Source organism: Furipterus horrens, unplaced genomic scaffold (genome assembly GCF_987537825.1).
Source record: "Furipterus horrens unplaced genomic scaffold, mFurHor1.1.pri manual_scaffold_4, whole genome shotgun sequence".
Taxonomy (NCBI): domain Eukaryota; kingdom Metazoa; phylum Chordata; class Mammalia; order Chiroptera; family Furipteridae; genus Furipterus; species Furipterus horrens.
Genome location: NW_028327174.1, coordinates 19,932,664 through 19,960,653, shown reverse-complemented (window position 1 = coordinate 19,960,653; position 27,990 = coordinate 19,932,664). Strand labels below are relative to the sequence as shown.

The 27,990-nt window shown below is 38.8% G+C and overlaps 2 protein-coding genes across 3 annotated transcripts in view; both read right to left on the bottom strand.

Moving 5' to 3' along the window:
- Nucleotides 1-27,990, bottom strand: part of CDK17 (cyclin dependent kinase 17) — a 397,794-nt gene that overhangs the window by 94,861 nt on the left and 274,943 nt on the right. The window lies entirely within an intron of this gene.
- LTA4H (leukotriene A4 hydrolase) lies at nucleotides 23-27,990 on the bottom strand. 2 transcript variants are annotated; one of them, XM_090272665.1, is made up of 19 exons: nucleotides 27,756-27,981; nucleotides 21,301-21,431; nucleotides 19,701-19,821; nucleotides 17,365-17,433; nucleotides 15,478-15,582; nucleotides 14,363-14,415; nucleotides 11,901-11,973; nucleotides 11,494-11,634; nucleotides 10,627-10,650; nucleotides 10,135-10,205; nucleotides 9,574-9,685; nucleotides 8,901-9,045; nucleotides 7,837-7,940; nucleotides 7,344-7,414; nucleotides 5,105-5,159; nucleotides 4,133-4,228; nucleotides 1,756-1,838; nucleotides 993-1,097; nucleotides 23-302 (listed from the first exon to the last, which is right to left on the bottom strand). In XM_090272665.1, the coding sequence occupies exons 1-19, from the start codon at nucleotides 27,912-27,914 to the stop codon at nucleotides 185-187; spliced, it is 1,836 nt and encodes a 611-aa protein (XP_090128791.1). In that variant the 5' UTR covers nucleotides 27,915-27,981; the 3' UTR covers nucleotides 23-184. The 2 variants fall into 2 exon arrangements, with proteins under 2 accessions (XP_090128791.1, XP_090128792.1); XM_090272666.1 differs by lacking the exon at nucleotides 1,756-1,838 and having other exon boundaries at nucleotides 236-302; nucleotides 27,756-27,990.

Sequence of the window (27,990 nt, the reverse complement as noted above, 5' to 3'; positions counted from 1 at the left end):
ATAAAGAACGTGCCATTGGAGGTGGGGGAGGTAGCTCAGCTTTATTCATGAAAATCACTGACAAAACAATAAAAAGCCAAAAGTAAAAAGACATGTTCAGTTACAATATGAGCTGAAGTTTTATATTTCTTCATGAATTTAATTTAAAAAAGAGAACTGTCTGAAAGGAGAAACAGGCAGGCCCTTACTCCACTTTTAAATCTTTCCCCACCAGCATGGCGGTCACAGGATGCATACTGGCTTTGTGTTCTTGGTAGGTGCGGATTGCTAGATCACGGGACTTGTCAAAGGCGGCGAGGTCCCTGCAGAAAAAAGAAGCAGAAAGATAAATACTGATTTGTTTTGTTGTTTTGGAAAATTTTATTATACTTGTGAAGTAAACGAAAAGCAAACAGATTAATCATGGATATTTATGTCATGATTTTTTTTTTTTTCAGAATTCCTGCCAACTCCATAGCCAAAATAACTTCACTGAGATATTTTTTTAATGTATCTTGTTGCCAAGATACAGCTTTTTCCCTTTACAAAGCATTCCATTATGTCAAGCAACCTACTCTTTTACCTCTTTGCAACACCTAAATTAAAATTTTTTTAAATGGATTTTACCTGCTCAGTTTTTCTTCAGACATTTTTTTTGTCCATGCTTACTCACCAGTTATCTTCTACCTGCTTTTAAAGATCTTTCTGTATCTATAAGATTGTCTTTGATCTATTTATTTTTCATTAGTGTCTAACCCTATTTGGCCCATAAGAGGTAAACCATACACAATGCTTCTAAAAAAGCTAATGAGATTATCTCAAATTTTAAAGATTTAGAAGTATTAATTCCTATGCAAAAATTATATCTATAATCTTTAACAAACCTAAAATATGTATTATTTTTAGATTGTATTTTACAAAGTATTTTAGCAACAACAGAAACATTTTCTTAAGATTTCTTTTTCTTCCCCATCCTTACATAAATTCAAAACATAGTTTGATTTGGTTCTTACTTGAATAAGGGTCGTGTAAACTTCATTCTTCCTTGTTCAGTCACCATTTTTAGAGCCAAAGGAATTGCTTCCTCCCATTTCGATTGAATGCAGAGCCGCAACCATCTGAAAGGAGGATTTTTAGGGGATATGAGGTAGGAAAGGAGAAGGAAGAGGCAGGATGTGACAGAACAGAAGAAAACAATTTTTGTAATGATGAGTCATCCTATTATAGTTACACTGTAGACCACTTTATATTATGTCTTTGTTCTGAGAATCTCAAATACTTACATATACAATTTAGTAACTGGAGAAGAGAAGGAAGAGGAATTTGTCCTTTAAAAAGATCATACGTTTTAAAAGGTTTGGAGTAAGTAGGTGCTCGTGTACCTTATATATGCAATTTCCGAAGGAACTGAAGTTTGGTTTAAGCCTCACATAACCAATCTGAATTAAGAAAGATTAACCACATAACAGAATCAGAGATTTCTCACTATTCCCATTTCAGAGTCAGTTTGGCTAGTTGTGGAAGAAGGCCTATTTACTATTGAATCCTTACTCCTAATCTCTTTTAAAGGTGAGAGCTTGAAACAAATTCTCATAAAAAGATTAATACTACCATCTTATAGGTATTGCAACTATTCCTTAAAAAATACTGGAATTATTTATATAAAAGCAATAAATTTGACTAGGATTTCTCAAGACTCATACTCTGCTTTCCCTTAATCCACCCTTGAAACTAGTTTTCTACTTTCTTCCACAGAGACAAGTTAAAATGATGTACCTGAATCGTATTTCAGAATTGTTAATGGCATTGAAGTTGTACACCTCTTGCATTCGCTTTATGTGCCCCAATGGAAGAGGTGCCTAAGAGCAAAATAAAAAAGTGTAATGTATCATTTCAACAGGATTCCTTGGAAGAAAGGAGCTGAAGAGAAATTCTTAGCTAGATTAAAATCCCAAATATTTTATAATATAAAAGTAAGTTAAATAAAAATAAAAGAAACAAATGCACTCTAATATAAATTTTGTGCAAACTTATCCTTGATAAGGATGTCCTACTGGGAGCAGAGGGATAATTTAATTTGGGAGAAGAGGTACATAGAGAATTATAAGAGAATTACCCTCCTCAGGCTTTTAGTATGTATAAATATCAACTTCCAGATTCCACAGTCTTTCAAGTTCTTCCTTATAGAATTTAAATTTATTTCTTTTTCCAGAAAAGTCATAGTTTGTTAATTTTTTCCCCAATAATTCCCCCTAGCATCATCTTTGTATATTCCCTCTGAAGTCCCTTTTAAATTATGTATAGTCCTACAAAATAGCAGTGTTTAAAAGTGTTTAAACTTTTATATTACAGACCCCTGTCAGAATCTGATGTATAACATGGACCCTTTCTTTAGGAATGAAAAAATACATTTACCGTATAAATACAAACTTTTATATACAATTTCAGGAGGGGCATAAACCTCCCGTGCCCATTTAACCCAGGCTAACAGGGAGAATACATTTGGGTGAAGAAAAGCAAGGAGAGTTCAGTTTGGACAAGCAGAGTCTGAGGTACCATGGTGTGCAGGCTGAAGTGCCACTAGATCCAAGGGAATTGTCATCTCCAGCCTTGACCGCATTTTATAAAACTCACTCCACACTCACTAACCATCTCTGCTTATTGACTGCTAGACCCTCCCCAAATTATTTAGTTCCAACTCAACGGCAAGGCCAGCCTGGGCGGTCAGCTGGTTAAGGCCATCTCCCAGGCTCCCTTGGTCCTTCCAGGTTTGCCATTCCGTTTCCCAGGCACCCCATCATGCTTTCCTTCCTCCTGGTCCCAGGACACGCAGCGCTGCTGCAGACACCCGTGAGACCGCGGTGACGTGAGGTACTAAGAATGGATTCTCTAAGGCCCCTGTTGCCTTACAATCCTATTCCTCATTCTGCATCAGTTCCACAGGATGTCCTGTTCAAAGTCGTCTCCATCCCTCTCAGGGTCCTTAGACCTGAGGGCTCCCCATCATGTCATATTAAAGACCCAGTCATCATCTGCCTCTCAGAAGGCAGCATCTCCTTTCAGTCTCACATATTCTTTTAATTACCTGGGCCTGAAACCTTAAAATCGGCTCGACCTCTTTCCTGTTGACTCCCACATCCAGTCAGTCACAAAACCTTCTGCTTTCATCCTGAGTGGCGTCCCTCCCCTCTGTCCTGTTCTTTCCCTTCCCACCAGTCCTGCCCTCACAGCCTGTCCTCCCGTGAGCCTCCCCGCCTCACGTCACCACCCGTGTTCCTCGTGTGAGCCCAACCCCCCCATCACAGCAGAGTAGTTCTCATCACCACCATTTCACCTAACGTTAAATCCCTGCCCTGGCCGGTGTGGCTCAGGTGGTTGGAGCGCTGTCCTATAAACTGAGAGGTCGCGGGTTCAATTCCCAGTCAGGGCACATGCCTGGGTTGTGGGTTCAGTCCCCAGCCGGGAAGCATGTGAGCGACAACCAAGTGATGTTTCCCTCTCACATTGCTGTTTCTCTCCCTCCCTTCCCCACTCTCTCTAAAAAGCATGTCTTCCAGTGAGAATTAAAAATAATAGTAATAATAAAAATAAATAGATAAGGCTTTAAAAAAATGTTAATTCCTTTCCTAGACACTAGAATAAAATCTAAAATTCTTAGCATTCAAGACTTACCCCATCTGACCCTACCAGCCTTTCTGGAATCATCTCCATTAGCTCCTTTACCAGAGCTGCGGCTTATCCTGCAACACCGGGCCGCTCCTGCACCGGCTGCGCCCTCTGACTTGAATTTCTCCCTCCCTGCAGAGAGCGCTCTGCTCAAGGCAAGCCCTATTCCTCTGAAATCCTTCCTTGATTACGCCAGTTGGGAATCCTTCTTCCTAATTATGTTTTTCTCATATGATAACTAAAATACACCTCCTTTTATTGCTGAATTTTGCAGTAAGGTGTGATATTATATATTTCTTATGTATATTTTTACATTCAGCACCATACTAAACATAGTAGGCATTCAACAAATGTTTTTAAGTAAATGAATGAATTTTATAATATTTTTCTATTTGTTTCCACATTAATATTTTTTTCCAAGTTGGTTTTGACATAAATGCTGTGCCTTACGCCCATTCTAATGTCCAAGGTCTGAGCTAGTACTTACTTTCTGAAGCATCTGTGCTAAAAATTCATTCAACTGATGAGAAGAGAGATCCTTCAGGTCTGCTGCGTTGAATGAATTTAAATCATCTTCTTTGGCCTAAAATAAATGTTACCTGGTTATTTCCATTCATGTACAGTTTCATATTTATTTGGTTTATTTGACATAAAAGTAAAAATTAAGAAGGAAGAAATATAACAATATATAAAATTATTTTTAAAATTTAAGCTTTAGCTACTTTAATATTTCTGAGATGACATCACTATATCTATGACTCTTAAAATCTATATTACTTAAAAAATTCAGACTATCAATAGTAAGAGTAGAGGAAACTTTTGACACCCGGTATATCATTCATGCTAATCTATCTTTTATTAAGGGATCTCAGCTAAGAACTCAGAAGGTACAGAAAAAGTTATTTTTCCTCCTCTATGAGAATTATTCCTAAATTTTCCATTAAAGAATTATCCAAGGTTTATATTCCCTCTGGCTTGTCTAAGGTTAAGCTTCAGTGTATACATGGAGAACGTGCTCTTTAGAAAGTCTCAAAGGTATGCACAATAATCCTGACAGAGTAAAAGTGCCTCAATCCTTCCCTAACAGCGCAAGCAGACATCCAAGATCATTTTAGATTTACTTGACATGTGTAACAGCTACATTTGAAACAGTAGCTTACAAATGACTTGGGAGGAATAGAGAAGATGCAAATATTTTTGTGTACTTTTTGTAAGAATTGAAAAGAAGACAAATCAGAACCAATGTTATCAACACCTACTTGTTTTCCCCCTTAAACGTGACACCTTGGGAGCTGATACAGTATCATAACACTTTGGACAAACTTGACTTACAAATAGCCTTTCCAAGTGCATGAGTTCATGAGTAAAGTACCCACTACCCCTGACCCCACCACCTTCACACATAGAGACATATTTGTACAATTCAAATAGAAGTCAAAAGTCAGACATCAGTACTCACAGTAATCCATCTCTGACTCAGGGCAATACAAGCATTTGTCAGAGTCATATCATAACTGCAAATTAGAAAAAATACTAGAGATTAAATTTATAAAGATGCATATACTTTTGCAGAAATGTAATTTTGAGGTTACAGAGCATACTTAAATTTCCAAGTTACTTTCAAATAAAGATGAAGAACTCCAGAGTACTGGGAATAGGAACTCTTCTGCCTGACTTAATATTACTGGCATCATATAAGATCTTGGAAATCTAAGTGCATACCAAATTAATGAAGCTGCTGATTATTCTTTGGAGAGAATGCCAGACATCTCAGCCAAGGCGGGCATAAGCTTTAGTAGTAGATGCAGAAGGAGCTGGGCCTCCCTGGGCATGGTTAGTGTTTAGTGTATGGAAGGAGCACTTGTGGGCACGTGGGACAACAGATAAACAAGAGTCTTCACTCTCATGGATCTCAGATTCTGTTGTTCCAACCACCCAGCCATCCCAAAGTCTGTGAGCTCTCATGTGACAGGCACGGTCCTAATCACTGGGGAAATATTGGTGTCATAGAAGACTCTTGGGAGACTCTGAAATCATGTGATAATTTCATTTCTCTTTTTAGAAAAGAGTGGAAATAACACACTCTGACTATTAAACCAAGCAAGTTACACTACGACTTGTGTATGCTCACCTTAGAAAATAAATCATGTTTTATAACAATGGAAGAGACCATGTAATGTGTGCATAATTCTTACAAAACACTGTCCTCTTCATCTATCAATCATGTTTGCTTGCTGTGAAATGTTTCTATTAGGGAACAGAGGGGTACCTGGCCTGAGGGCCTAAATAAAGTAGGTTTTTTTCTTTAAAATTACTATTTATTTATTTTTAGAGAAAGGGGAAGAGAGGGAGAAAAACATCGATCAGTTGCCTCTCACCCGCCCCCAACTGCGGACCTGGCCCACAACCCCGGCATGTGCCCTGCCCAGGACTGGAGCAGCAACCTTTCAGTTTGCAGGCCAGTGCTCAATCCACTGAGCCACACCAGCCGGGGCTAAAGCAGGTTTTGATTAGAAGCTGCCATTGAACCTGCTTCCAGAGAGCTTGTGCCCCAGGGAGATGATAAAGGAGCCAAAGCAGTGACGTTCTTTGAGTCAACTGCCAATTTATCTTCATGAAACATCAGGCTGTGGACTTCACGCAAACCCTTGGGTTTGTCCTCAAGACTAAAAGGGATCACAGATCCTGGATTACTCAGGCAGTAAATAAATCACCTTCAACTAAAATATTACTTATTTCAAAACGAACGATGAACAGGAGAGTAAAAAACCCTTTGGCTGGTCTGTTTCTCGGTGCCCTGAAATTCCCTTCCATTGTAATGAAAAGAACTACATAGGGATTAGCTCAAAGAGGGAAGGAACCCTTATTTACGGCAAGGCCCTAAGAAAAGTGCTGAGCAAAACCAGATACATGAGCCCTGCTCCCATGGTGCTTCAATGTAGTAAAGGAGAAAGACATTAGTAATCACACAAATAAATGTAGAATTACTACTGAGGTTACAGCTATGAAGAGGCAACACTTAGCACCAGGAAACCCCCAAATGGGAGACTTGACTTAGTCAAAGAGGTCAAGAAATGCTTCCACAATGGAGTTCTTGCACTGAGATTGGAATGAACTGGGTAGAGGACTCCCCATAAAAGGAACAGCATTCCTGGCCAGAACATGCCGGAGTCTGCATCCTCACATGACTCACAGAAACCAGGGTTCGGGTCCCTGATTGAGAAAGGGGCTTAGTTTAAAAGGTTCTGTATTGGAGGGGTCAAGACAACCAGGGCTTGAATCTCAACTCCTATTTCTTACTGGCTCTGTAGCCTTGGGCAAGACACAACCTAGCTAAGCCTTATTTGACCCCTTTGGAAATGAGAATGATAACTTATAACACTGTTATAATGATCAACATAATACTTAGGTTTTCTTATTGCAAACGTTTTTCAAGGAAAGGGCAATATCTTACTCTTCTGTCGCCTACCATCCCTGTACTAAAAGGAGGCACTAAGTAATTACTTGCAACAAATTAAGATGGTTTATATTTAAATATCCTGGAAATGGTTCTTTTGACCTCAGGTTTAAGGTTCAAACACCTAAGAACTCTACTTTCATCACCAACTTCAGGAAGGCAGACAACCCTTTCAGAAATTTGGAGGGGTTCTAGGACTTAGGAGAAGGAGAAGGAGACCATCAGCAGGGTCGGTACTGACTTGGGCTTGACGGGAGGCAGTCCAGGGGAGTGGAGCCAGCTATTCCAGTCAACTTGATTGAGAACATCAACCTGTCAGCAGTAAGAACATCCGGTTTTCTACAGAACAATCTCTTCTATTGAAAAAAATATCCAAAACAGACTTTTAGGTCCTTAAGTCTATAATTTTATCTATACTGACATGTCAAAGTTATTTCTAAGTCTCTTTTCTAAAATTTATATGAATAGGATTCTGTTAAGTAATTAAAATATGAAAAGCATATACCAAAAGTAAGTTTTTTAAACAATATTGAAGATCTCTCTGAAATAGGATAATTCCACACACTAGTTCATGTTGTTAAGATCATACTTTAAATAGGAAAGAATACAACAAAAGATCGAGTCTTAGGACAAATTCTAGAACAATGCTACTATTAAATAATTCAAATCAGCCTAACAAATAGCCATTAAAGATATATTGGGCATGAAAAAGAAAAGAGCTCTTAAAAGCCAACCTTATCTTTAAAGTGAGAATACAGGAAATCCTTCCAGTCATCAGTGGTTATGCTCTTGTAGGAAAATTTCTCAACATAAGCCTTTAGGAAGCCTAGGAAAACCTCTAAGAGATTAAAAAAAGTCTATTAATGGAAAGGTATTAAATTTTTTTTTTTTTTTTGGTGTTTGGCATTGTACTGTTAACCAGAACATTCAGAGAAGAGGGAAGCCAATGAGGACTTTAAGAGTGAAAGAACATTCAAAAAAGGAGATGGGACTTACGCTGGGACTTGAAGAATATATGTAGTTTGGTGGAAGGGAGAAAAGAAATTACAGGTAAGGGATCATACCATGAAGACACAGAAAAGAAACAGACTTTACAAGTTCTAAAAGCAGTGACCCCAGCATGACTAGAAAGGAGAAAAATGAGATTGGACGGGCAGGATGGGCCCAGATGCTTTCAAAGTCAATCAACAGAGGAGAACATGGAAGCACCCAGCAACGGGGAAGGTTATGACACAGGCTCAGCACATCTGTACAATGTAATCTACAAATGGCATTAAAAAGTACAAGACGGATTTGTATGTTCTGACACGGAAGGATATATGTGAAATATTGAATTGAAGAAATGTAGAGTAAAGTACATAGTATGATTCTTTTACTGTAATTAAAATAATTATATGCATTTGTTTGTCTATTTGTTCATTTACACTTAGTAAAAGAGCTGGAGCCACACACACAAAGTGCTAACAGCATTATCTCTGCACAGTGGAAGGGGCAGAGGGACTCTCTTTATAAAGTCCTATACCACACAAATTTTTCAGTGAATATATACTATTTTCTTAATTTTTTAAAAAGTGATGAGTTTTTTTTTTTTTTAATTCAAGTAGCACAATTTTGAACTCAGCGGTTATTCAAGGTTTTAAGTAGAGAGGTAATGATACAGATTTCTTCAGCAGCTACATACAAAAGGAACTGGAAGAATAAAATGGAGCAAAAGCAATAAACATTCTTCCTTATTCTTCACATTATCCTCAAAAAAAAAAAGAAAGAAAGGAAAAATCAGAAAATGCCAATGACTTGCCTGGTCCTCCAAGAAGCTGCTCAAGGTAAAAGAGCAAAGCGAAGCCCTTCTCATAGGGGACTGAAGAATATGCTACATCAGGGTCTACATTCGTCAGATCAACCACCAGTTTGGTGAAAGGATGTGTATCCCCAAAAGTCTTTATCTGCAGGACACAAAATTAGATGAATGTTCAAACATGCAGACTAGTTACCACCATGCAACAAGCTAACAAGGAAGGATTATTTCCCTCAGTGGCGTAATTTTAGGGGGGTCTAGAACATACACAGCTTAGAGACTGGAAACTGTAAGATACGTTCACATCAATTTTTGAAAGTCCATTTGGTATCTCTTGCCCAATAATAAGCCTTATTCTTGTAAAAGACTAGAAAAATGTTTGCATGCCTGGTCAGCAAATTCAGCTTTCAGAAACAGCACTTAAAAATGACATAAATATACCAAATAAAATTGAAATAGAGTTACTATTTTAATTGCACAGACCCAATGAGGTCGTACTGGTCATGAACACATTTACGGTAAGGTTTGATAGAATATTATACCAGCGTCTGCTTGATTTTCCACACCTGTAAAGATGATTTTCTTATTGTTATTTAGGAAAGATGCTTTTCAAACCTAAATTTTAGAACACCTACACAACTTCGAATGATTCCTTTTAAAAGTATGGCTCATTTACCGAGTTCTGCAGTTCTCCCCATCCTCCGAGAGCATGGAAATGTCTGAACTTTTCACCAAACAACCGTCCACAAATGTGGCGTTCCAAGTACACAGTATGTCCTTCATTTAACCTGGGAAAAAAAGTTTTAAATAAAAATTAAAACAGTGGCATAGCTGAGAGGAAAAGGCATTATAATCAACAAGGTATTTTCTTTTTGGCCACTCCATTCTCGGCAGGCTGCCTAGGGGGCTTCCCTGCATTCAATCCGGAACAGTGGGAAGCCCGGCCAAGCAGAGGCAGCCAGGAAGATGAAGCACTGGTTATGGTTTTACGTGTCCGTGTGCTGAAATGTGACTTTCCCAGGAACTAAATAACAGGCATAAACTGAGGACCTCCATTCTACCTAATACTGTGACAGTGTTATAGAATTAAAACAAAGAACATCTACCAAGGAGATGATATCAAAGAAAAACAAGATATACACACAAAACAATTCGGAGTGATGGGAGGCAGGAAAAGAAATAAATCAGTGACAAGAACCAATAAAGAAATAATAATAATAATAATAATAAATCTTACCAAAAGTGATCCCAAGTTTTGTTGGTCACTAAATTTCCTGTCCAGCTGTGAGATATTTCATGTGCAATGACCTGAGGAAATAGTGGATGCACTTAGTAGTGAAACAGATTACCTTATTCTAAAGTAATTCCCTATGTAAGCATTCTAGTTCTTTCCATTCCAGATGTTCACTGTTTTTTTTTTTTTAACATTTAGCTGAGACGTTCACATTGTTACTCAGTTCAGCAAAAAATAATTTAGCTCACTTAAAAAATATTAAATAGGTACATCACTTCATTACAAAATAGTTAATCAACATATGAAGAGATAAAACCATAAAATGTTCTTAAATATGTTAAATGTAATGGTTAATATAATAATGTCTTACAACAAGAAATCTCAAGTTTTATTTTTATAACCGTATCTTCAACATAACAATGAAACGAATATTTAAAATTTGGTTAACTTAATACTTCATGAAGGTAAGACCATGAAAATAAATGTTTAACTTACATTGGACAGTGACTTGTCACCTGCCTAAAAAAGAAGAAAATTACCTTTGTATTTCAGTAATCAAATTACAGACTATGCATATATCTAAAAGACAGCCTAAATCAAGATGTAGTATTCTGGCATTAATTATTCACTGTATTTCTGCATGGGACTCCAAAGAGTTCAAAAGAGACATGTATTAAGAAATAAAACAAACAATACAAGTCTAAAAAACAGGAGAATTTTTTTCTCTCCTAATAATCCTAGAGAATTTTTCCAATACCTGCAGGGCCAATATACTTGTCTCTCAACTCCTGCAAAACAATCCTCTTACTTCCATTTTTGGTATCTGCTCTTATTTACCCTTACTTACCTCCCTTCTCTCTATTGCCCACAGTATATATGTTTAAAGTTTATAGTGTCTCCTATGATGCATTTTATTTTACGTATATAATCGCCAATCCTAATGACATGGTTCTCAGAAGGATTTGAGGTACCTTACAAGGGATATAAAATATAGCCATATATCCTTTCCTAGTAAAGTGAGATGTTTTCTTTTTTATTTGTTTGTTTGTTTTTACCAGGACCCATATGATACCAAGGGCAAATGGGGTAGTTTCTTTGTCTGGGTACATAATTAATCAATGGATCATTGTTACACAGCCCCGCACCCCCTAATGTTCCCAAACAGCTTACACAAAATATTCTTTTCTCCCAAATGGCCAAATTATTTTCTTTTGAGAAATGAGATAATGATAACCACAATAAACAATAAAAATTGGAGTCAGGGGTTATATAATTAAAAAATCATTAGGCATCTAAGATTCTTCATGCCTAGGTTTGTACTTGAGGAGAACTCAATTTCAAATAGACCATATTTACACTCACCAGCAGAGTAGGGGTTACGAAAGTGAGGCAAGGGTTTTCCATGCCGCCGTAAGGGAAGGACGGCGGCAGGACCAGTAGGTCGTACTGCCCCCATACATACGGGCCTCCCAGATCTTCTGCAATTTTAAGCATAGATTCAGTCTGGAAAAGTAATGCATACACATTTGTATGTCTTCATCATGACCATAATAAATTTTCACAAGTATATACTGCTTTCTATGAAGGCTATGAGTTAATGATGCTTATTTTAAATGAAAACAATACAGAAAATGTAACATGCCAATTCACATAAAATAAGATGCATTTGATTCTTTTACCATATCACGTCACACCATTGCATTTCATACTCAAAAAGCATCAGATGATTGTCTACCACAATTATGAAGAAGGGTGACTACATGACCAACCTCAGAAAATTCGTAAGCTGACTTTTCCACCTGCTCTTTCTCAGACCATACCAGCGTTCTTGGGCCAATCTGCCTGCAAAATTAAAAAGCCCAATAAAATGGAAATTCAAGGAAAGTTACTCATCTGGTTCTAAGAAAGATCTAAAGTACTACACGCAAAACTTTACAGTAGGTGTGCGATTTACCACATGCTTAGGGGCAGGGCTGGGGCTCAATGTCCTCTCTGAGGTACAAGCCCGCTGCCCTGTACGCAGCAACTGACGTGCAGCCCTGTGAGGGGACACCGTCTGGCCTGATGAAGATGGACACACGTACCCTGAAGGTTAGCTTACTGGCTCTGGTAAGAAGTGAGGGATCTAGTTTCCTCCCTCAGTCTCACAACTGCAGAAACCCAGTTGCAGCTCGTTAAGAGAGGGCTCCAGAGCAGGGGTGGATGTAAACTCAGCTATGCACTAAAGGCTGAGCACTCTTACAGAAAAGCAACAAATAGAAAAGGCAGAAAATCCTGTCCCGTGCTACCACATGGGTGAACCTTGAGGACGTTATGCTAAGTGAAATAAGCCAGTTACGAAAGGACAAATACTCTTGTGATTCCACTCAGGAGGTATTTAAAGTAGTTAAATTCACAGAAACAGAAAGTAGAAAGGTGGTTACTAGGGGCCGGGGTGGGGGAGGGGAAGTCAAAAGTGGGGGATGGTTTAAAGGGTACAGAGCTTCAGTTCTGCAAGACGAAGAAGTCCTGGAGATAGGTCTCACAACAATGTGACTGTCATTACTACTACCGAACCGTATACTTAAAAATGGTTAAGATGGTAAATGTCATGCTTTTTTAAAAAACTGCAATAAAAAAAGGAAGATACAAATACAACTATATATCACTTATACAGAGCTTAGGCTCAAAAATAAAAATTAAGAATTTCTGTAACACAAAACCCCAAGCAACAAGACTTGCCTTGGTATCCTGCCCCAGAGAGGCAGTGAACGCCATCCCAGCACTTCACAAGGTTTAATGTGTGTACTGGTAACCTGGGGAGCTTGCTAAAATACACACTCTGATTTAGGAGGTCTGGGACAGGGCCCAAGGATTTGCTTTTCTAACCAGCACCCGGGTGAGGCCAAAGCTGCTGGTCTGCAGACCATAGCGAGTAGCAACGCTAACCAGCGCTGTCCAACGTAAATTTAATGAAAGCCACAAACGCGAGCTGCGTATGTGATTTCAAATTGTCTAGTGGCTACATTTTTCAAAAACAAAATAAAACATAAAATTAATTTTAATATATTTTAAGCCAATATATCCGAAATATTATTTCAACCTGTAATGAACATAAAAAACTGATTCATGAAATATTTTACACTTTTTTCATACTGTGCCTTTGGGAATCTGGTATGTTACATTCCCAGCACACCCCAGCCTCCCAATGGGGAGCAGCTTCCTCACGGCTGCTGCACTAGAGAGCAAGCCTTCGCTGGATGAGCTCACAGCCCTAGGTTTGTCTGGGTCCTGGCTCTGACATTTCCTAGCTACAGGACTCTAAGCCAATTACTAAAACTCAGCAAGCACTGGCTTCGGCATTAGTAATATGGGAAAAGACAGTCATATCTACTGTACAGAGATGTGAGAACTCTACAGGATAATGTTTGGAGTTGGTACAGAGTAAGACCTTTTTAACTGTCAGCTGCTGTCACAGTGACTAGAAGTATCATTTAGTCAGTGCCCCCCGGCAGGCCAGGAGCTTGACATATGTTAGGTCTGTTAATCCTCACAAACATCCTTTGAAATCCATATTATTATTTCTAACTTTTAGGTGGAAAAAAAAAAAGAAAGAAAGAAACTCAAAGCAGTGAGTGACCCAAGGACATAGCTGGTAACTGTGGAGCTGGGGTCAGAGTCTGCGTGTGCCTGACTTCTCCATCATGTCCCTATTTCTGGCAATTTAGAGAATGTGATCACTACAGATATTCTTATTTTAGTTGTTGAGAAATAAGAATAAACAAAAAAAATTTCAGAAAAAAGGGCACTCTGTATATTGGTAAAATTTTAGTAAAATATCTTATATTTCACTAATATTTATACGCTTCCAAGTGCTTTCATATATTTTATCTCAGCTGTTTCACATATCTATCGTACAAGGCAGGGGAGGGAGATATAATTTTGGTGATGACAAGGAGGCTATGGGGGGGGTGACTGGTTCAAGCTCGCGTTAGAATCCAGGTCTCTTACTAAAGGGAAGAGCAGGCTCATTATATACTACTTGGAAAATCTAAGCAGTCAGTGACCAGTAGAGATTTTTTAATTTAAAATTAATTTGTTATATTTTATAATTAGATTTGAATTTTTCTAGAACTGTCAGCTTAATATCTTGAAAAACACACAAATGATCTACCGATTAATCCCAAACAAACGCTCAAGATGCCTAAGGTTTGATTTTTCCATAAACCTCCAAATGTGTCCAAAAGCTCACCTGCTCTCTAAAGCTCCGACAACTAAAGCGATCAAGTAGCAGGGAATCGGGACCTAGAGGGGGCAAGCAAAACACACCATGTGCTCGAATTAGTGTTCGAAAATGTTACAGAGTAAGATGATTCATAATTAAAAGTAAGTGAATCCCCTTTTAAATATCCAAACAGTAGTACGCATGACTTTCCTTTTGTACTTCTCAAATAGTTCTCATTGTTAAGGGATGAATGGTTCAAAATTGCGATGTAATGTATTTCAAAACATCTATTTTCCTTTTATTCCATTAGAAACAAAAGCTTCTGAAATGTGAAAACCGTGACTGCATATAGTAGTACAAGGTACGTTTTAAGCATTTCTCAAAAAATAACCTCTAAGAAAGCAATGGTATCTTTCCCTCAAGTCTTTCATTTTTGCTTTTTTTTTATCTTGACTTAAAGTTTTTTGTTTTTTTTTTTAATTCCTTTTCCTAAACCACTCCTCATGTATTTAAGAGACATGCAAAAATAATCCAGCAATTAGAGGATGCTGAAGGTTTGGGAGCTGGGGATCTCAGAAGGGGGCGTGGGAGCAGAATTGACCACAGTGGCTCAAATACATGTATGTTAAGGTTCTCTCTCTCTCTCTCTCTCACACACACACACGCACACACACACGCACACACACACACGCACACACACACGCACACACACACACTTCATTATAGATCAAAGATACAAGTCCAGTTACCATCTATATAGAAATTTTAACTTAAATGACCATAACAGTGCTTTTCTGGCCTAAAACAGCTCTTCGACTTGTGAACACTAAACAACCACATGCCACACTCTGGTACATGGGCAGGAGAAAGCATGACTTGAAGGAACAGGAAACCTGCTACTAACTGCCACGAGGGAAAATCGGATGTGGCACGCCCCCTACTGTGCCTACCCAGTAGCCCCTTTCTTCAGTACAACACTGTACCTAGAACAAAACATTTTAAAAGCACACACACAAAAAAAAAAAAATGAAGAAAACAAACAAGCTGCAATATTTCAAAAGTAAATTTGCTCTCTGGATGGGTAAAAGCGATTTGTAGTTCAACTACCAACTAATATGAAAATCTGGACCCAAAGAACTTACTTTTTGGCTGAATCTGTATATTTTCCTGCTCGGGTCTTCTGGGTCAGGTGCTTCCCCATCACGAATGGCACTCATAAGTGCTACCAGTTCTTTAGGGACAGACACCTAGGGGAGAAAAAAAGTCATTTCCAGTTAGAAGTAAAAGGTTCTATGTTTCTTGAACTACGTATGTCAAATAGCCTGTTCTCCCCCATCGTGACTCTATATAATAGACTGTGAACCCATTAAGTTTGTATGAATCGGTTTTATAAATAGAACTAGCAATATGTACAACTGGCGGCCTCAAAAAGCAAATGTGAACTATCTAACCATTCATCCATTCACATTAAGAGCATTTGGTATCAACTAAATTACAGTCCCAGCTCTGCCACGTACTAACTGCCTGGACTTAGGCAAATAACCTCCCTGAACCTCAGTTTCTCCACCAAATGAGGACAATACTTTATAGGGCCGCTGCAAGGGATAAATAATACACATACATGAAGAGCCCACTCCCCCCACTCCCCTCTACAACCCTAGAACAGGTTCAAAAGGATCCTATGTTCACCTTTAGGACAGAGAACACAGTTTTGAACAATTTTATATTTAAAGATAAACTTGGGAGTTACAAACAGAAGAACTTTTTAAGGATCATGATATAAGAAACTAAAAGTTATTGCCAAGAACTGTGAAATATTTTTGTCTGGAAATTTGTATGGAAAAGATCCTTCTGGTGCAAACCATAAGGTCACTTCAACGGGCACCCTAGCTCCATGATTTTTGAAAGTTTTCTTTCTAATGAATGCCGGAATCAGGACTATGCTCTGAGTATTAATGATCTAGCAAGCATCCATTCTGGTGAGAGCCAGACTCGCCTATCTTCCTTGCACAGCCTAGTACTGAAAGCTATCACTGCGGCAGGCACCGGATCTGAAGCTCCAGAACCAAGTGCTTCAACAACCGTGGATCCTAGAATGGAGACCATTCAGGAAATAATTTGGTTCTACGTCTCTCCTTCATTTCCACTCTGACATGTCACATGGATGAGCCCACTGAGGTTGTGAGGTCATAAGACATGCCTGAGGTCATACAGTTGTTAAGCGGTGGAAAGGAGTCCAGAAAGTGAGATTCTGTTCTCCTGAACGTAGTTTTCGATAGCACTACACTAGATGTAGTTTGGTTGTAGGACGATCTGGGAATCTAGAAGGCCCATAATGACAGCTTGGTCCTTCCTCAGTTCTGTTTGCTTGGTCTAAGTAGGTCTAGACTCTAGGATAGTATTTACTTAGTAATTATAATCTACTTTTTCCTAAAAGGATTAGAAGTACCTATGACAAGAATAAGTTGGAAATGTATACAGACAGATTTGTAATACATGCCTGTTTGATGTTTATATGGGTATAGGGTACATTTATAGAACTTTTTGTTTCTCTTTTTCTATTGTTTATGCAGTTACAATTGTTCTGGCTTTCTCTCTCCTTCCCCACCTCCACCAGCCCCACCTCTCCCCTCCCTAAGTTAATCCCTGTATGTTTGTCGTAGAACTTTTAATCCTGCAAATGTCAATATTTTAAAGTGAAAAAAATTGTTCCCAAAATCTTTTTAGGTCCAGGATTCTGAATTCCTTTTAAATTCCAAACGCTACTCATTTCCTTCCCTTACCACCCCAACACTTATGTTCAAAACTGCCTTGAAAAGACAGATTCAAAATGAAATCCACAGTCTCTGTCTCTCTCTCTCTCTCTCTCTCTCTCTCTCTCTCTCTCTCTCTCTTTTTTACACATTTCAGGTAGAATTTAACAGGTGAAACATCTCCAGTTATAAAAATCAGTAATTATCTCTGCTTATCATTTACACCACATTCCCTTATATGGATCACTGAATGCAGTACATATGTGGGATGTTTACCTCTGCACTGTAGGTTAATTTCACGGAAGGGGTGTCCTGGCAAGGAAGAATCGCTCGGCAGTGGATGGCCTGGGAGGGGGAGAAAGAAAAAGAAACAGTTATTTCCTTTTCTTACAAACCAACTCACTAAAAAATAAAGATCATTACAATTGCAGCATTGTTCTTAAGACACATTCTTTTTAAAAATAAAAACACGACACATTTCTTGGGATCTTTTAAGGTAGCAAAAATCAATTTGTAGATTTAAAATATCTGTCTTGCCATTTACTACATGGTCAGTGCTCACAGGTCAGTTGAAAGATGAAGCAACGGTAAGCCATGTTTCTTACTCTGTGCTCTGAGTAACAGGGGTGCCTCGTGAGCTTTTAGGAACCCTGAGAAAAAAGGGCTCTTGGGTGAAATCGGTTTGGGAACGGTGGCATACAACATCCCTGTCTGGGAGAGTCACTAGAGATATCCGCCTCCTGACGACTCTGAAAACACCTACGATAAAAAAACCCTGTTTGGGTTCTCACGCTTATTGTTACATGAAACCCATTTTTATTTGGTTAGTTATTAACATCAAATGGGACACGGGTGTTCTGAGAAACACAGCCTGGTTGAAATGTTGCTAGAGTCTTGATGTTTCCATCGTGCAACAAATTTTGGAAGTAAAACGTCAGAAGAAACAGAGGGAGAACAAACAGTTTCTCTCAATACCATGCAGACAAACTCATTCATATGATATGTGAAGTGCTTCCTGGCTTCCACGTCCATCTGTCAGAAGCACAGGTTCCATCCATGAGGACGGCCAGAGCACCTACAATTGCATATCCTGGCCTGTTTACAAGTAGGTCTGGATCGACTGCTGGTGAGCCAAGGAACCCCCAGCCTCATCCAGCGTCTACTGAGCCTAAGGGAATATTGATAGTAACATCTCTCTCTGAAGTTCTTATAATTCCTAGACAGGCTTCATGCCGCCACAAACTTACTTAAAATCCCCAGATTCAGCCCTTTTCACTTCAGATCTAGTCAATCCTCCAAAGATATGAGATCCCAAATGACATCTAGGTGGATTAAGTAGAACTAGAATAACCACCTGTCTCTTCCCCAAAATGAGGTTTCCAAGACCATGCCTGTAGAATTCCTTCATGGTCTCTGGTTAGGTGACTTGGCAGTGCCAACGGGTTTTTATATGTATCTCACTAGGTAGAACAAACCTAGGCAAATATGCACAGAGAACAACTGTAAGCAAATTTATCAAATAAAATCATGTCTACATGCTCCTTATCAACAGTAATAATTTTTGAATTTAACTAAAATCTCTTTCCTCTATTTCAAAAACTCTTGCCAATGAGAAACAGAATAATATATTCCAAATTCACATTCTTGTGGCTCACAAATCTTGCATGTCCTACCAACTTTAGTTTATGGACATTCTATAAGAATTGCTGAGACTCAGATATTGCTAAGAGAGAATGCACAATTTGTATATTCTTGCCTAGAGCTTCCCTCTGCCAGATTATTGAACCAAGGGTTTCTTAGATTGACTGGCAATAGGAAGTAATTCTAACTCCTGTGCCAACATTGCTTCTTTTTTTATAGACTTGCATTCAAATTGGAGCCTACCACAATGTCTGTCATGTAGGAATATTAAGAAGATTAAAAGTATCTAACAATGCTTAGAAATATAGTAAATGGTTAATGAAGTGAGTTCCTTTAATTGTCAACTATTCGATTATTAAGAGAATTAGTTTCCTTTTTCTTTTAGAAGAGTTTGATACTTATTATCTTTGTAATAGATTGTCTCTATTAAATGGTCCCTTATTCTTAGATTTTAAATAGAAGTAGTTTAAATCACATTGTTTTAAAGGTACATTTCATATATATATTTGTAAATGTGTAAGAAAACTCTGGAAAGGTTATACACCAAACTCAATGGTGGTTATCTCTGGGTAATGGTGTCAGGACAGAATTAGGAAATCTGATCTTTCACTTTCTACTTCTGTATTGTCACCAATGTTTATAATCAGTACATATTTTGTGTTATTAATGTTTTCCTTTCATTTTATAACCATTTATTAAGTGCACACTCTATGACAAGTTCTATGCCAGGTGCTGGGGACATATCAATATGACATGTTTTCAAATTAAAGGAAGTTTCTTTTTAAAAGTAATATGTAAATGCATTAACAGTGAGAGATATAAATAAAAATGTTATTTTTACAATATAAGATAAATTAAAATGCTATGTTAGGTAAGATAAGGCCCACGAATCTATCCATGAGACCACTGTCCACTTTGCTTCCTTCAATGTCATGAGCTGAGAATAACAAATCATTCTGAATCCTTGTTACCTGGCACTGACTAAAGAGATATGGGTGTTTCTTCCCAGAAGTTTGTTCACGAGTGAGCCACTGAAGAGCAGAAGATTTTGGAGATGTCTCAAAAGAAATTTCTATAACAACTTCTTGATTTCTGTATGAAACAAACCAATATATTAGCCCAGTATAATTCAATCTAAAATTTGAATTCATAAGATAAATATAAATAATAAGAATAAAATAAATAAGAATAATATAAATAACATTTTACGAGGTCCTGCTACTGATTGAGAGAAAGCTCTAGAAATGTCACACCCTAAATGGGTAAGTTTGCCTCTCATGTTCCTCTATGATGGCCGGATTGTGGTCCTTTTCATTCTGCCATGCTAACTGCTCATGAGATGTAACAGGCACTAGTATTAGTTAAATATCCCACTGTGTAACATATGTGTTTGTGTGTGTGTGTGATACCATGTAATCTTTTATGATAGTGGGAAAGTGGAAGAAATAATTTTGGAACTTCAACGACCACAGCAGTGGGTGCCAGAGTACCGTGCAGAACAGGGCTGGTGTGCGAACTGATACTGGACAGGGTCAGTCAAGAAACTGAGAATCAGCTTTTAGAAGCCTGTAGAACGATTTCTCTTTGTTGAATCTAGTAATAACAAATATGTGCCTGTTCTTAATCTCTTCTTCCTTGTATTTCATTTTTAGTGCATTTTATAAAAGCCTCAGTCTGTGATGGATTGGAAATAACCAAATGTTATGATGAGGAAATAGCAAGATAATGCCGGAGACCAGCAGCTGCGCTTGTGTTTGAATCCTGACCCTACCACTTATTGGTGCTGTGAACCTGGGCAAATTATTTGATTTCCCTATGCCTGTAGATGGGGTTACTTACATCCACCTCACACACTGTGTGTGGGTATTTCCTTTCTTTTTCTTAAATGGAAAGAAAAGGTATGAAAAAATTGGCCACTGAAAGGTGATGTAGATTGTCCTTCTTCTAGGCCAATGGATTCCTACCCTTTTCCTTTCTCCAGTATATCAAGAAGTGGAACGTACTCCCAACAGGACAATTCTGGCTATCACTTTCTTGAATAAGTTACTTTATTTCTCCGAGTTTTCCCTTTCCTCATCTGTAAAATGCAGATCATTCCCCAGAGGAGTACTGTAAAGATTGGGTAAAAAATTGCAAAAGCACTTATCTCAGGATTGCTACATAGAAATGGTTCTGTTTGTCAATGTTATTATTCCATTAATAAAAGTGGCTGGCCTCTTGGGAAGAGGTGAAAAATGTGCAGCTCTTAAAAGCTTCCCAGGTGATCCCGAGATGCCTCCTTAAGATGGCATGCTCCCAATACCACATTTTACTAGATATTAGTAAAATGACTAGCAAAAAATAATAGTTATCCAAAGTCCTATTCTTGAATATTTCATACAATGAATTTCTGTAGCACCTTAAGAACATATGATTTTCACTATAAGCTTCAATCTGAACAGCAGATGAGTAGAAGTTCTGTACTAATTACTATATACACACAAACTAAAAATAGAAAACAAAAAACATCTAAATTAACTAAAAATATATTCCCCCCCATTACTTAGCTATAAAAGAGGACAACTTTCATACTTGCTCAGAGCAATAGGAAGAAAGATTTCCATTGGCGATCCTTTGTAACTTTGTCTTTCTCCAAGAGTGTATTCGACTTCTTGTCCATTGATGACCACTTTTTCTATTGTAAGATCCTTTGTATCCAAAATCTAGAATTAAATTAATATGTTAAAATGATAAGAAAATAGCTTTATATACTGGAGAAAATAATATTAGAAATAGGTTAACTGCAATGATTACAGAGTAGAACTAGCAGTTTCAATAGAGTAAGACCTAGACTGAAATTTCAGGAATTAAAAGTCAACATGTTAGCATCGACACCATCTTTTGGGACCCAAATTTCCTGAAAACTTTTAGTTCCAAGAGTTGCATTTATATTGATAAGTAAGTCTGGGATAGTCCCACAACTTTTGGGCTTTTAGTAAAAGTCAAACTTAAAATACCTTTGCTTCTATCTCCTAAAACTTCTCTGCTATGAAAAAAATTAACCTATAACTTGTTTCTTTCATTGTGACTCACTGTATCTTACCATGTTTCTTCCTAGAATTAATATAGTCCAGCTCCTATGCACTTTCATACATCCAAAAATTAAAACAAATGTTGGTACTTGCTTTGCGAATAAAACTGTAATTGCTGCTGTTGTGTGCCCAGAAAAAGCCCCACTTGGTATTGCAATGCTCACCCAATGACCTAAGGGACTGGGAGAGCATATCTCCTTGCCATGGCCAACTAAGGACAACTGCTGTGGGCAGAAAGTGGCAGCAAATGTATTTTCCATCCCAATAATCCCTTATCTGAGCACTAGATTCCATACCTTTCTGTTGTCTCTCAACTAACTTCTCATTCTAGAATCTTCAACCTTTCTGTGTTGTGAGGGTCTTTTCAAACAATCTAAGCAAGCCTCCCATATTATTTTTAAAACTTCACTTGATCTTTCTGCTCACTCTAGTAACTATTCATTTTTCTCGTTCCTTTCTTAAACTGTGAGGGCAATCTATGGCGGCTTAGTCTACTTCCTCATCAGTCTCTTCCCGCTTCCCCCGCTTCAATCTGGCTTCTAGCTCCTCTGCTCATTGATGAAAGGGCAGTCCCTCTGATTGACAGGTCTTCTCTGTTCAATAACCTTGGCCTCCATCTACTCAAGAGTCCTTATGGACCACATAATCTATTGCAAGTCTTTTCCTTGGCTTCACTGATTTTGCCCGTAAAGGGCTCTCCTACCTGTCTAATGCTTTTACCTCCCCTGCCTTCCTGACTCCTAAATATGAACGCCCCAATGTTCCAGCCTTGATCCTTTGATATTCTTCACTCCCTACCTCTCAGTCATGCCCACATGATTAACTGACATCACTGTGCTGACTGACGACTACCAGTCTGTTTCTACAGTTGCACCCCTTCCCCGGGGCTTCAGCTAGATGTCTCTTAGTTATTTGCTTAACATTTCCATGGGAAATATGCCTCATATTCAACAGGCTCCTAAAAATTGTAAAAATGAAGCCACTATTATGTCCCCTAAATGAGCTTTCTTCCATGATTTCTCTGTTCTGTTCATGGAACTCCTCAAGGTACCTAACGTCTGAAACATTCAAATAATCCACAGTCGATCTCATGTCCCAATCCCACATAGCCAATCAACAAGTTTTTCTTTCATGGTGTTCCTTCTTTTCTTCCCTTCTACCCTCACCCTAGGTCTGGCCCTGGCTTAGAACTGCCTAGTCTGATCTCACCACCTGAGTCTTTTTCTTAAAACCTGTCCTGGAATAGCTTGGGGAGTTAGAAGGCCAGGTGTCCTTTATAGTAGCTAACTGTGTGATAAGCTCAGGAAAGTCACAAGGGCAATCATCAATTTCATTCTTACTTCTTTAGAATCAACAATATCTGGTTGGGAAGAAATATCCATCCTGGTTTAATTTGTTTCACTTTTCCTTTTTTTCAGAGCAACCAGATTTGTTATGAGTACCAACTGTTTGCATCCTAATGGGTAATTACTTTCTTTTTTGGGGGGAAGGGGGGTGTTACTATTTTTTGGAGTACCTCAACTGTTGCCCTTACTCTAGATTAGTAGAACTGACTTATCTTCCTACACTTGTATATTCAGAATATATGGTTTTATTACATTTGTCTTATTAAAAATAATAGTTACTCCTATTTCTGAATATCTGATTTGTTTTAAAAACTTGATTTGAAGGTCTATGCATATAACTACTCATGTTTATACTGTCTTATAACCAACCATAAGAATGAATTAATTGGGTCATTTCCTAGTGGAACACATTCTATTTTCTGTATTGCCTCAACTTTTCAAATCTGTTCAGAATCAGAAGAATGAGGTTATTATTATGACTATTTTTTGTGAAACCTTCCTCCTATCCTCTGTATTTATAGCAGTTGGCTCAATTCTCTCCGGTAGCAATTATCCTACCACATTGTAATGATCTGTTTTCTCCAGGAGACTAAGGATTCTTTTAAAAAGTGAATGTTCCTTAGGCTTGCAATTCCCAGGGATTAGTACAGTGCCGGAAAAACAGTAGACGTCACTACATGAAGCAAATCCCAGACCAAGATAAAACAGAAAATGCTTTAAACTGTTTATCTAAAGTCCTAAGCCTCAGCTATCATTTCCAAATTACTTAAGAAATTCCTTTCTAAATTTCACTGATAAATGTTACCAAACAGTTGACTAAAAATAGAAACACTGAAAGAAAAACAAAGGAAACTGGGTAGTTGACAAGTTGGAATTTGTATTTTTTCAACAAATGTTTAATGAGAAACAACTATATTAAGGCCAAGATACCCATAGGTAGTTATAAGAAAAAGTACTACTAAAGGTAGAAAGTTACTGAGGATATAATTTACTGTATCTCACAGTATCCTCCTGAATAACACCCTAAGGAGCTGGCCAGTTGCATGGACTATATAACTGGTTCCCATTTTGCATAGGCTGTTGGGAAGCTGTTCCATGTCAGTCTTAGGGACCACTTCTGTTTTTGTGTCTGGGCATTACACCATGTATTTGATTCTCCTATTCTTATTTTCTCTTCTTCTAAATTAAAAACGCTTTTTTCTTTCTTTTTATTTCTAAATGAGAGAAAGGAATACAGAGAGAAACATCAATTTGTTGTTTTTGTTGTTCTACTTATTTATGCATTCATTGATTCTTGTAAGTACCCTGACTGGGGATCAAACCCACAACATTGGCATATCGGGACGATGCTCTAACCAACTGAGCTAACCGGCCAGGGCCTAATTTCTTTATTTAAGTCTTATTATACTATATATGCTGTTTTAAGCAGTCTCCAATTCTTTCTGTGACAAAGCAGGTCTTAAATTAAAAAAGTGTTGTGCCTCATTATGCCTCTCTTTACATTTCTACTCATTATTTACAGGGTGCTGTAATAAAAAAGAAAAGGTTATGCATTAAAATCAAAACCAAAGAACACACCTTGATTTGATTCCCAGCTAGCCATTTACTTAGTGAAGACTGGGGGGTTTTGATGCTGGAAATCAAGACTTCTGATTTGAGGTATGTTTACATGCCTCTCGGTCCAGATGCTTAATGATCCGAGCAGCGAGCTGGACTCGCTGGTGCCTACAGTCTCTGACTGCTCAGGCCTCAGGATCTTAAAGACATCCTGTGACTTAAAAAGAATCTTGCTGAGTACTCCATCTTCCCTGATGTTGATAAGGAAATCAAACAAAACTAAGCATAAATGGTGTTTAACCTTGATTGCTTTCTGTTAGTGTTTAAGGAACAGTGCATCCATTCCTTAGCCTTAAAAGAATAAGTAATTGGATTTCTGTTTTTCTGTTTTTGAATCTATAGAAGCTATATAGACTTATCAGGAAGCTTTCTCTTTGGTTAATCCTTTAAGCTTCCTCTGTTGTAAGTTTCAAGTACATTGTCACCATTCCTGGAATGTGCCTGGGAGCTCATTCCCGGACCCTCCCTGTTGATTAGCATATCTGCAAAATCCAGTAAAAGGAAGATGCTTGCACAGCTCAGTGCTGACGTGCCTGAGCGTGCAGCAGCCCTCTGTCCATCCCACATTCTGTCTGCTGGAATTACTTGCATGCCCTCGACCACGAAGTACTACAACAGGGTTTTCAGTCAGATCTGTGTTCAATTCCTGTCTTTTGCCTCCTACTAATATATGATCTTGGCTGAGACATTGAAACCTCTTTTGAGCCACCAACTGAAAGAATACCTAAAAACTGAAAATTTCAATAAAAGAAACAAATGCTTGAAAGGTATCACAAATGAGTACTAAACTTCAGTGCAAATAACAAAAAACTTCCAAAGGATTTTTAGGAAAGCTGAGCATTAGTCCTGTTAGAGCTCCTTCAGCGTTCCTCAGCATCACGGACTCCAAGAACGGGAGACGGAAAGAACACACCGGGGCCTCACCCAGCCCTGGCACTGGGCCTGCTCCCTGGTGACGGTGATTGATGGTGAGGTTCGTTGCCACCTCACCAGCAAGATACACTTAGCACTCTACAGGAGGGATTTGTGGCGCCTGCTGGGAAAGGAAGTTTCTTAAAGCCATATTAAGCTTAGGTCCGGCTTTCTAATTGAATTCATCACAGTTTTGAGTGTTCTTACATACACAGACACATGAAATGCCATTCCCACCTTTAAGGTTCCATAATCAAGTAAAAGAAACAACCCAACTGCAAATAAATAAAACCAAACTCTTGGTCTAGGTTATTGTTATAAATAAGCAAACAATTATAAACATGTCACTGTACTACAACTAGCCTTTCTTGTATAAAATCTAACTTAATTATAATTCCGGGCTCTAATTTACTAAACAGACATGTCAAACAGAAACCATAATTTAAAACTCTTTTCTCTAGATTTGGGGAATGTAAAAACAATGGATAGGCTTTTAGATTGGAATTCTTTTCAAAATTTAGTCCTCTTGACTTTTGCTTACTCATGGAGCAGGGGTAACGTTTTATTTTTTTCTAAAACAGGTAGAGTGCAAGGTCATATTAAGCAGTGATAAGCTATCTAAATTCACTTCTTTTAATAAAAGGAGAGATTGCATTGAAACAGGACTTTAGTTCAGCCAAACCTTCCCGGGAAAAGCTGCCTGCAATAAAAGATAATATGGTACTTAAAAAAGACCAAAGTACAACCTATAAGGAAATAAGTCACTGTCTTGCTTAAAACACTTTTATTTTTTTCCTTATTGTACTTTTGGTGACTATATTATCAATACATAGAGGAGTCAACCTACTTTTCATATCAGAATTAGTATAGCAAAATGTTAACAAAAGGTAGGAAAGTTTTGTGCTATATTAGTTCATGTTAATGAACTCAAAATACAGGTCTGTTATACAAGCAGGAAAGAGGCATGAAAGCCACAAATTCTTACCTAAACTTTAGCAGCTATCACCATACAACCTTATGCAAAATACACTGTGGCTGGCCTTTCCTTGTCCCTTATTTCTAAAATGCTCACCTACAAAATTCTCCAGGTGAAAGGTACAATGCAAATACTATCAATTTGAGTGAGAACACTGAAAACAGGTTATGTTGTACAGATAAAATAATTTAATAAAATTCCATAAATCTAAACAAGTTTTTCATCATTCAAGTAGCTGGACAGCTTGTAGAAAAGTACATCTTTTCTAAGAAGCGCAGTCACTGCTTGCTCTTTGGAACCCACAGCTAATACATTACACTGAGACATCCTTAGAAAGCTTGAATGGCCCACACGTCCTTAAAATATTATTAGATACCAGTGGCAAGAATCAAAGGTAGGAAGGACCGTGACCCAGGAGAAATAGAGATGCTTCTAGAGTTAGCAGAGACTGGAAGTATCAAAGTAGGGGGGAGAGAAGGGTCTGGTATTGGGAGTCCTGAGGGGTTCGGGAACGACTGGCAGCGAGACTGAGGGAAGCATCCTGCAGACCTAAGGGTGCCTGGGAGGGAAGAGCGGGACCAGGCAAAGGCAAGATGTGGGTCTGACACTCAGATGGCAGTGTGGACTGAGAAAGGTGCACTGGGAGAACTCTGTGGCCCGAGGAGGGAGTTCTGGGCTTCAGGCCGAGGAAATGGGGAGGCCACAGGGGAAATTAGGGCTGGGAACTAGAATTATGGGAGTGAGGAGATTGGTGCTAAAATGAAACCCAAGGGCTGGGTGAGGAGCGTGGTGGGGGTATCGGCTCTAGGATGTCCCCAGCAGCTGGTGAGAAGAGACTTTTGAGTATACGCAGAGGGTGAGGGAAGGGATGCAAACATGGATGTGGGGTTGGGAGGGGGCGCAATAGAGGGAGGGGGGCTGAGAGGGCGTTGAGAAATGAGAGCGAGCTAAGGAGATGCAGAATAAGGGGTGAGGGCTGCGGAGGAGAACCAGGGATGCGCGGAGCAGACGGGGGCGCGGGGCTGGGAAGGGGCCGCAGCGGGGTAAGGGTCTAGAGGCGGGTGGCCGGGGAGAGGTGGGCACTGGGCGCGCGTCCCACCGTACCAGGCTGCGCAGATTGTCCTCTTGAGACTGGACCGTGAGCGCGGCGGTCCCAGTCAGCGCCCGGCGGGTAAAGTCAACGCTGCAGCGCAGATGCAGATGCTTGGTCCGGCATATGGACGCCGGAGAGGCCAAGGAGCACGTATCCACTACCTCCGGCATGGTTCGGGGGAGTTCCGCAGCACACGATCGGTACCCCAACACTGAGCACCTCGAGTGAAAGCAAGAGGCGAAAGGG

Bases quoted from the DNA above. Each gene is read 5' to 3' on its own strand.
- LTA4H (XM_090272665.1), bottom strand. From the start codon at position 27,914: ATGCCGGAGGTAGTGGATACGTGCTCCTTGGCCTCTCCGGCGTCCATA. The intron at 14,416-15,477 runs GTAAGTTCTTTG...TGCCCCCTCTAG, and splicing joins TATACAGATTCAGCCAAAAA to GTCCCGATTCCCTGCTACTT. The intron at 9,686-10,134 runs GTAAGATTTATT...TTTTTTTCCCAG, and splicing joins AAAACTTGGGATCACTTTTG to GTTAAATGAAGGACATACTG.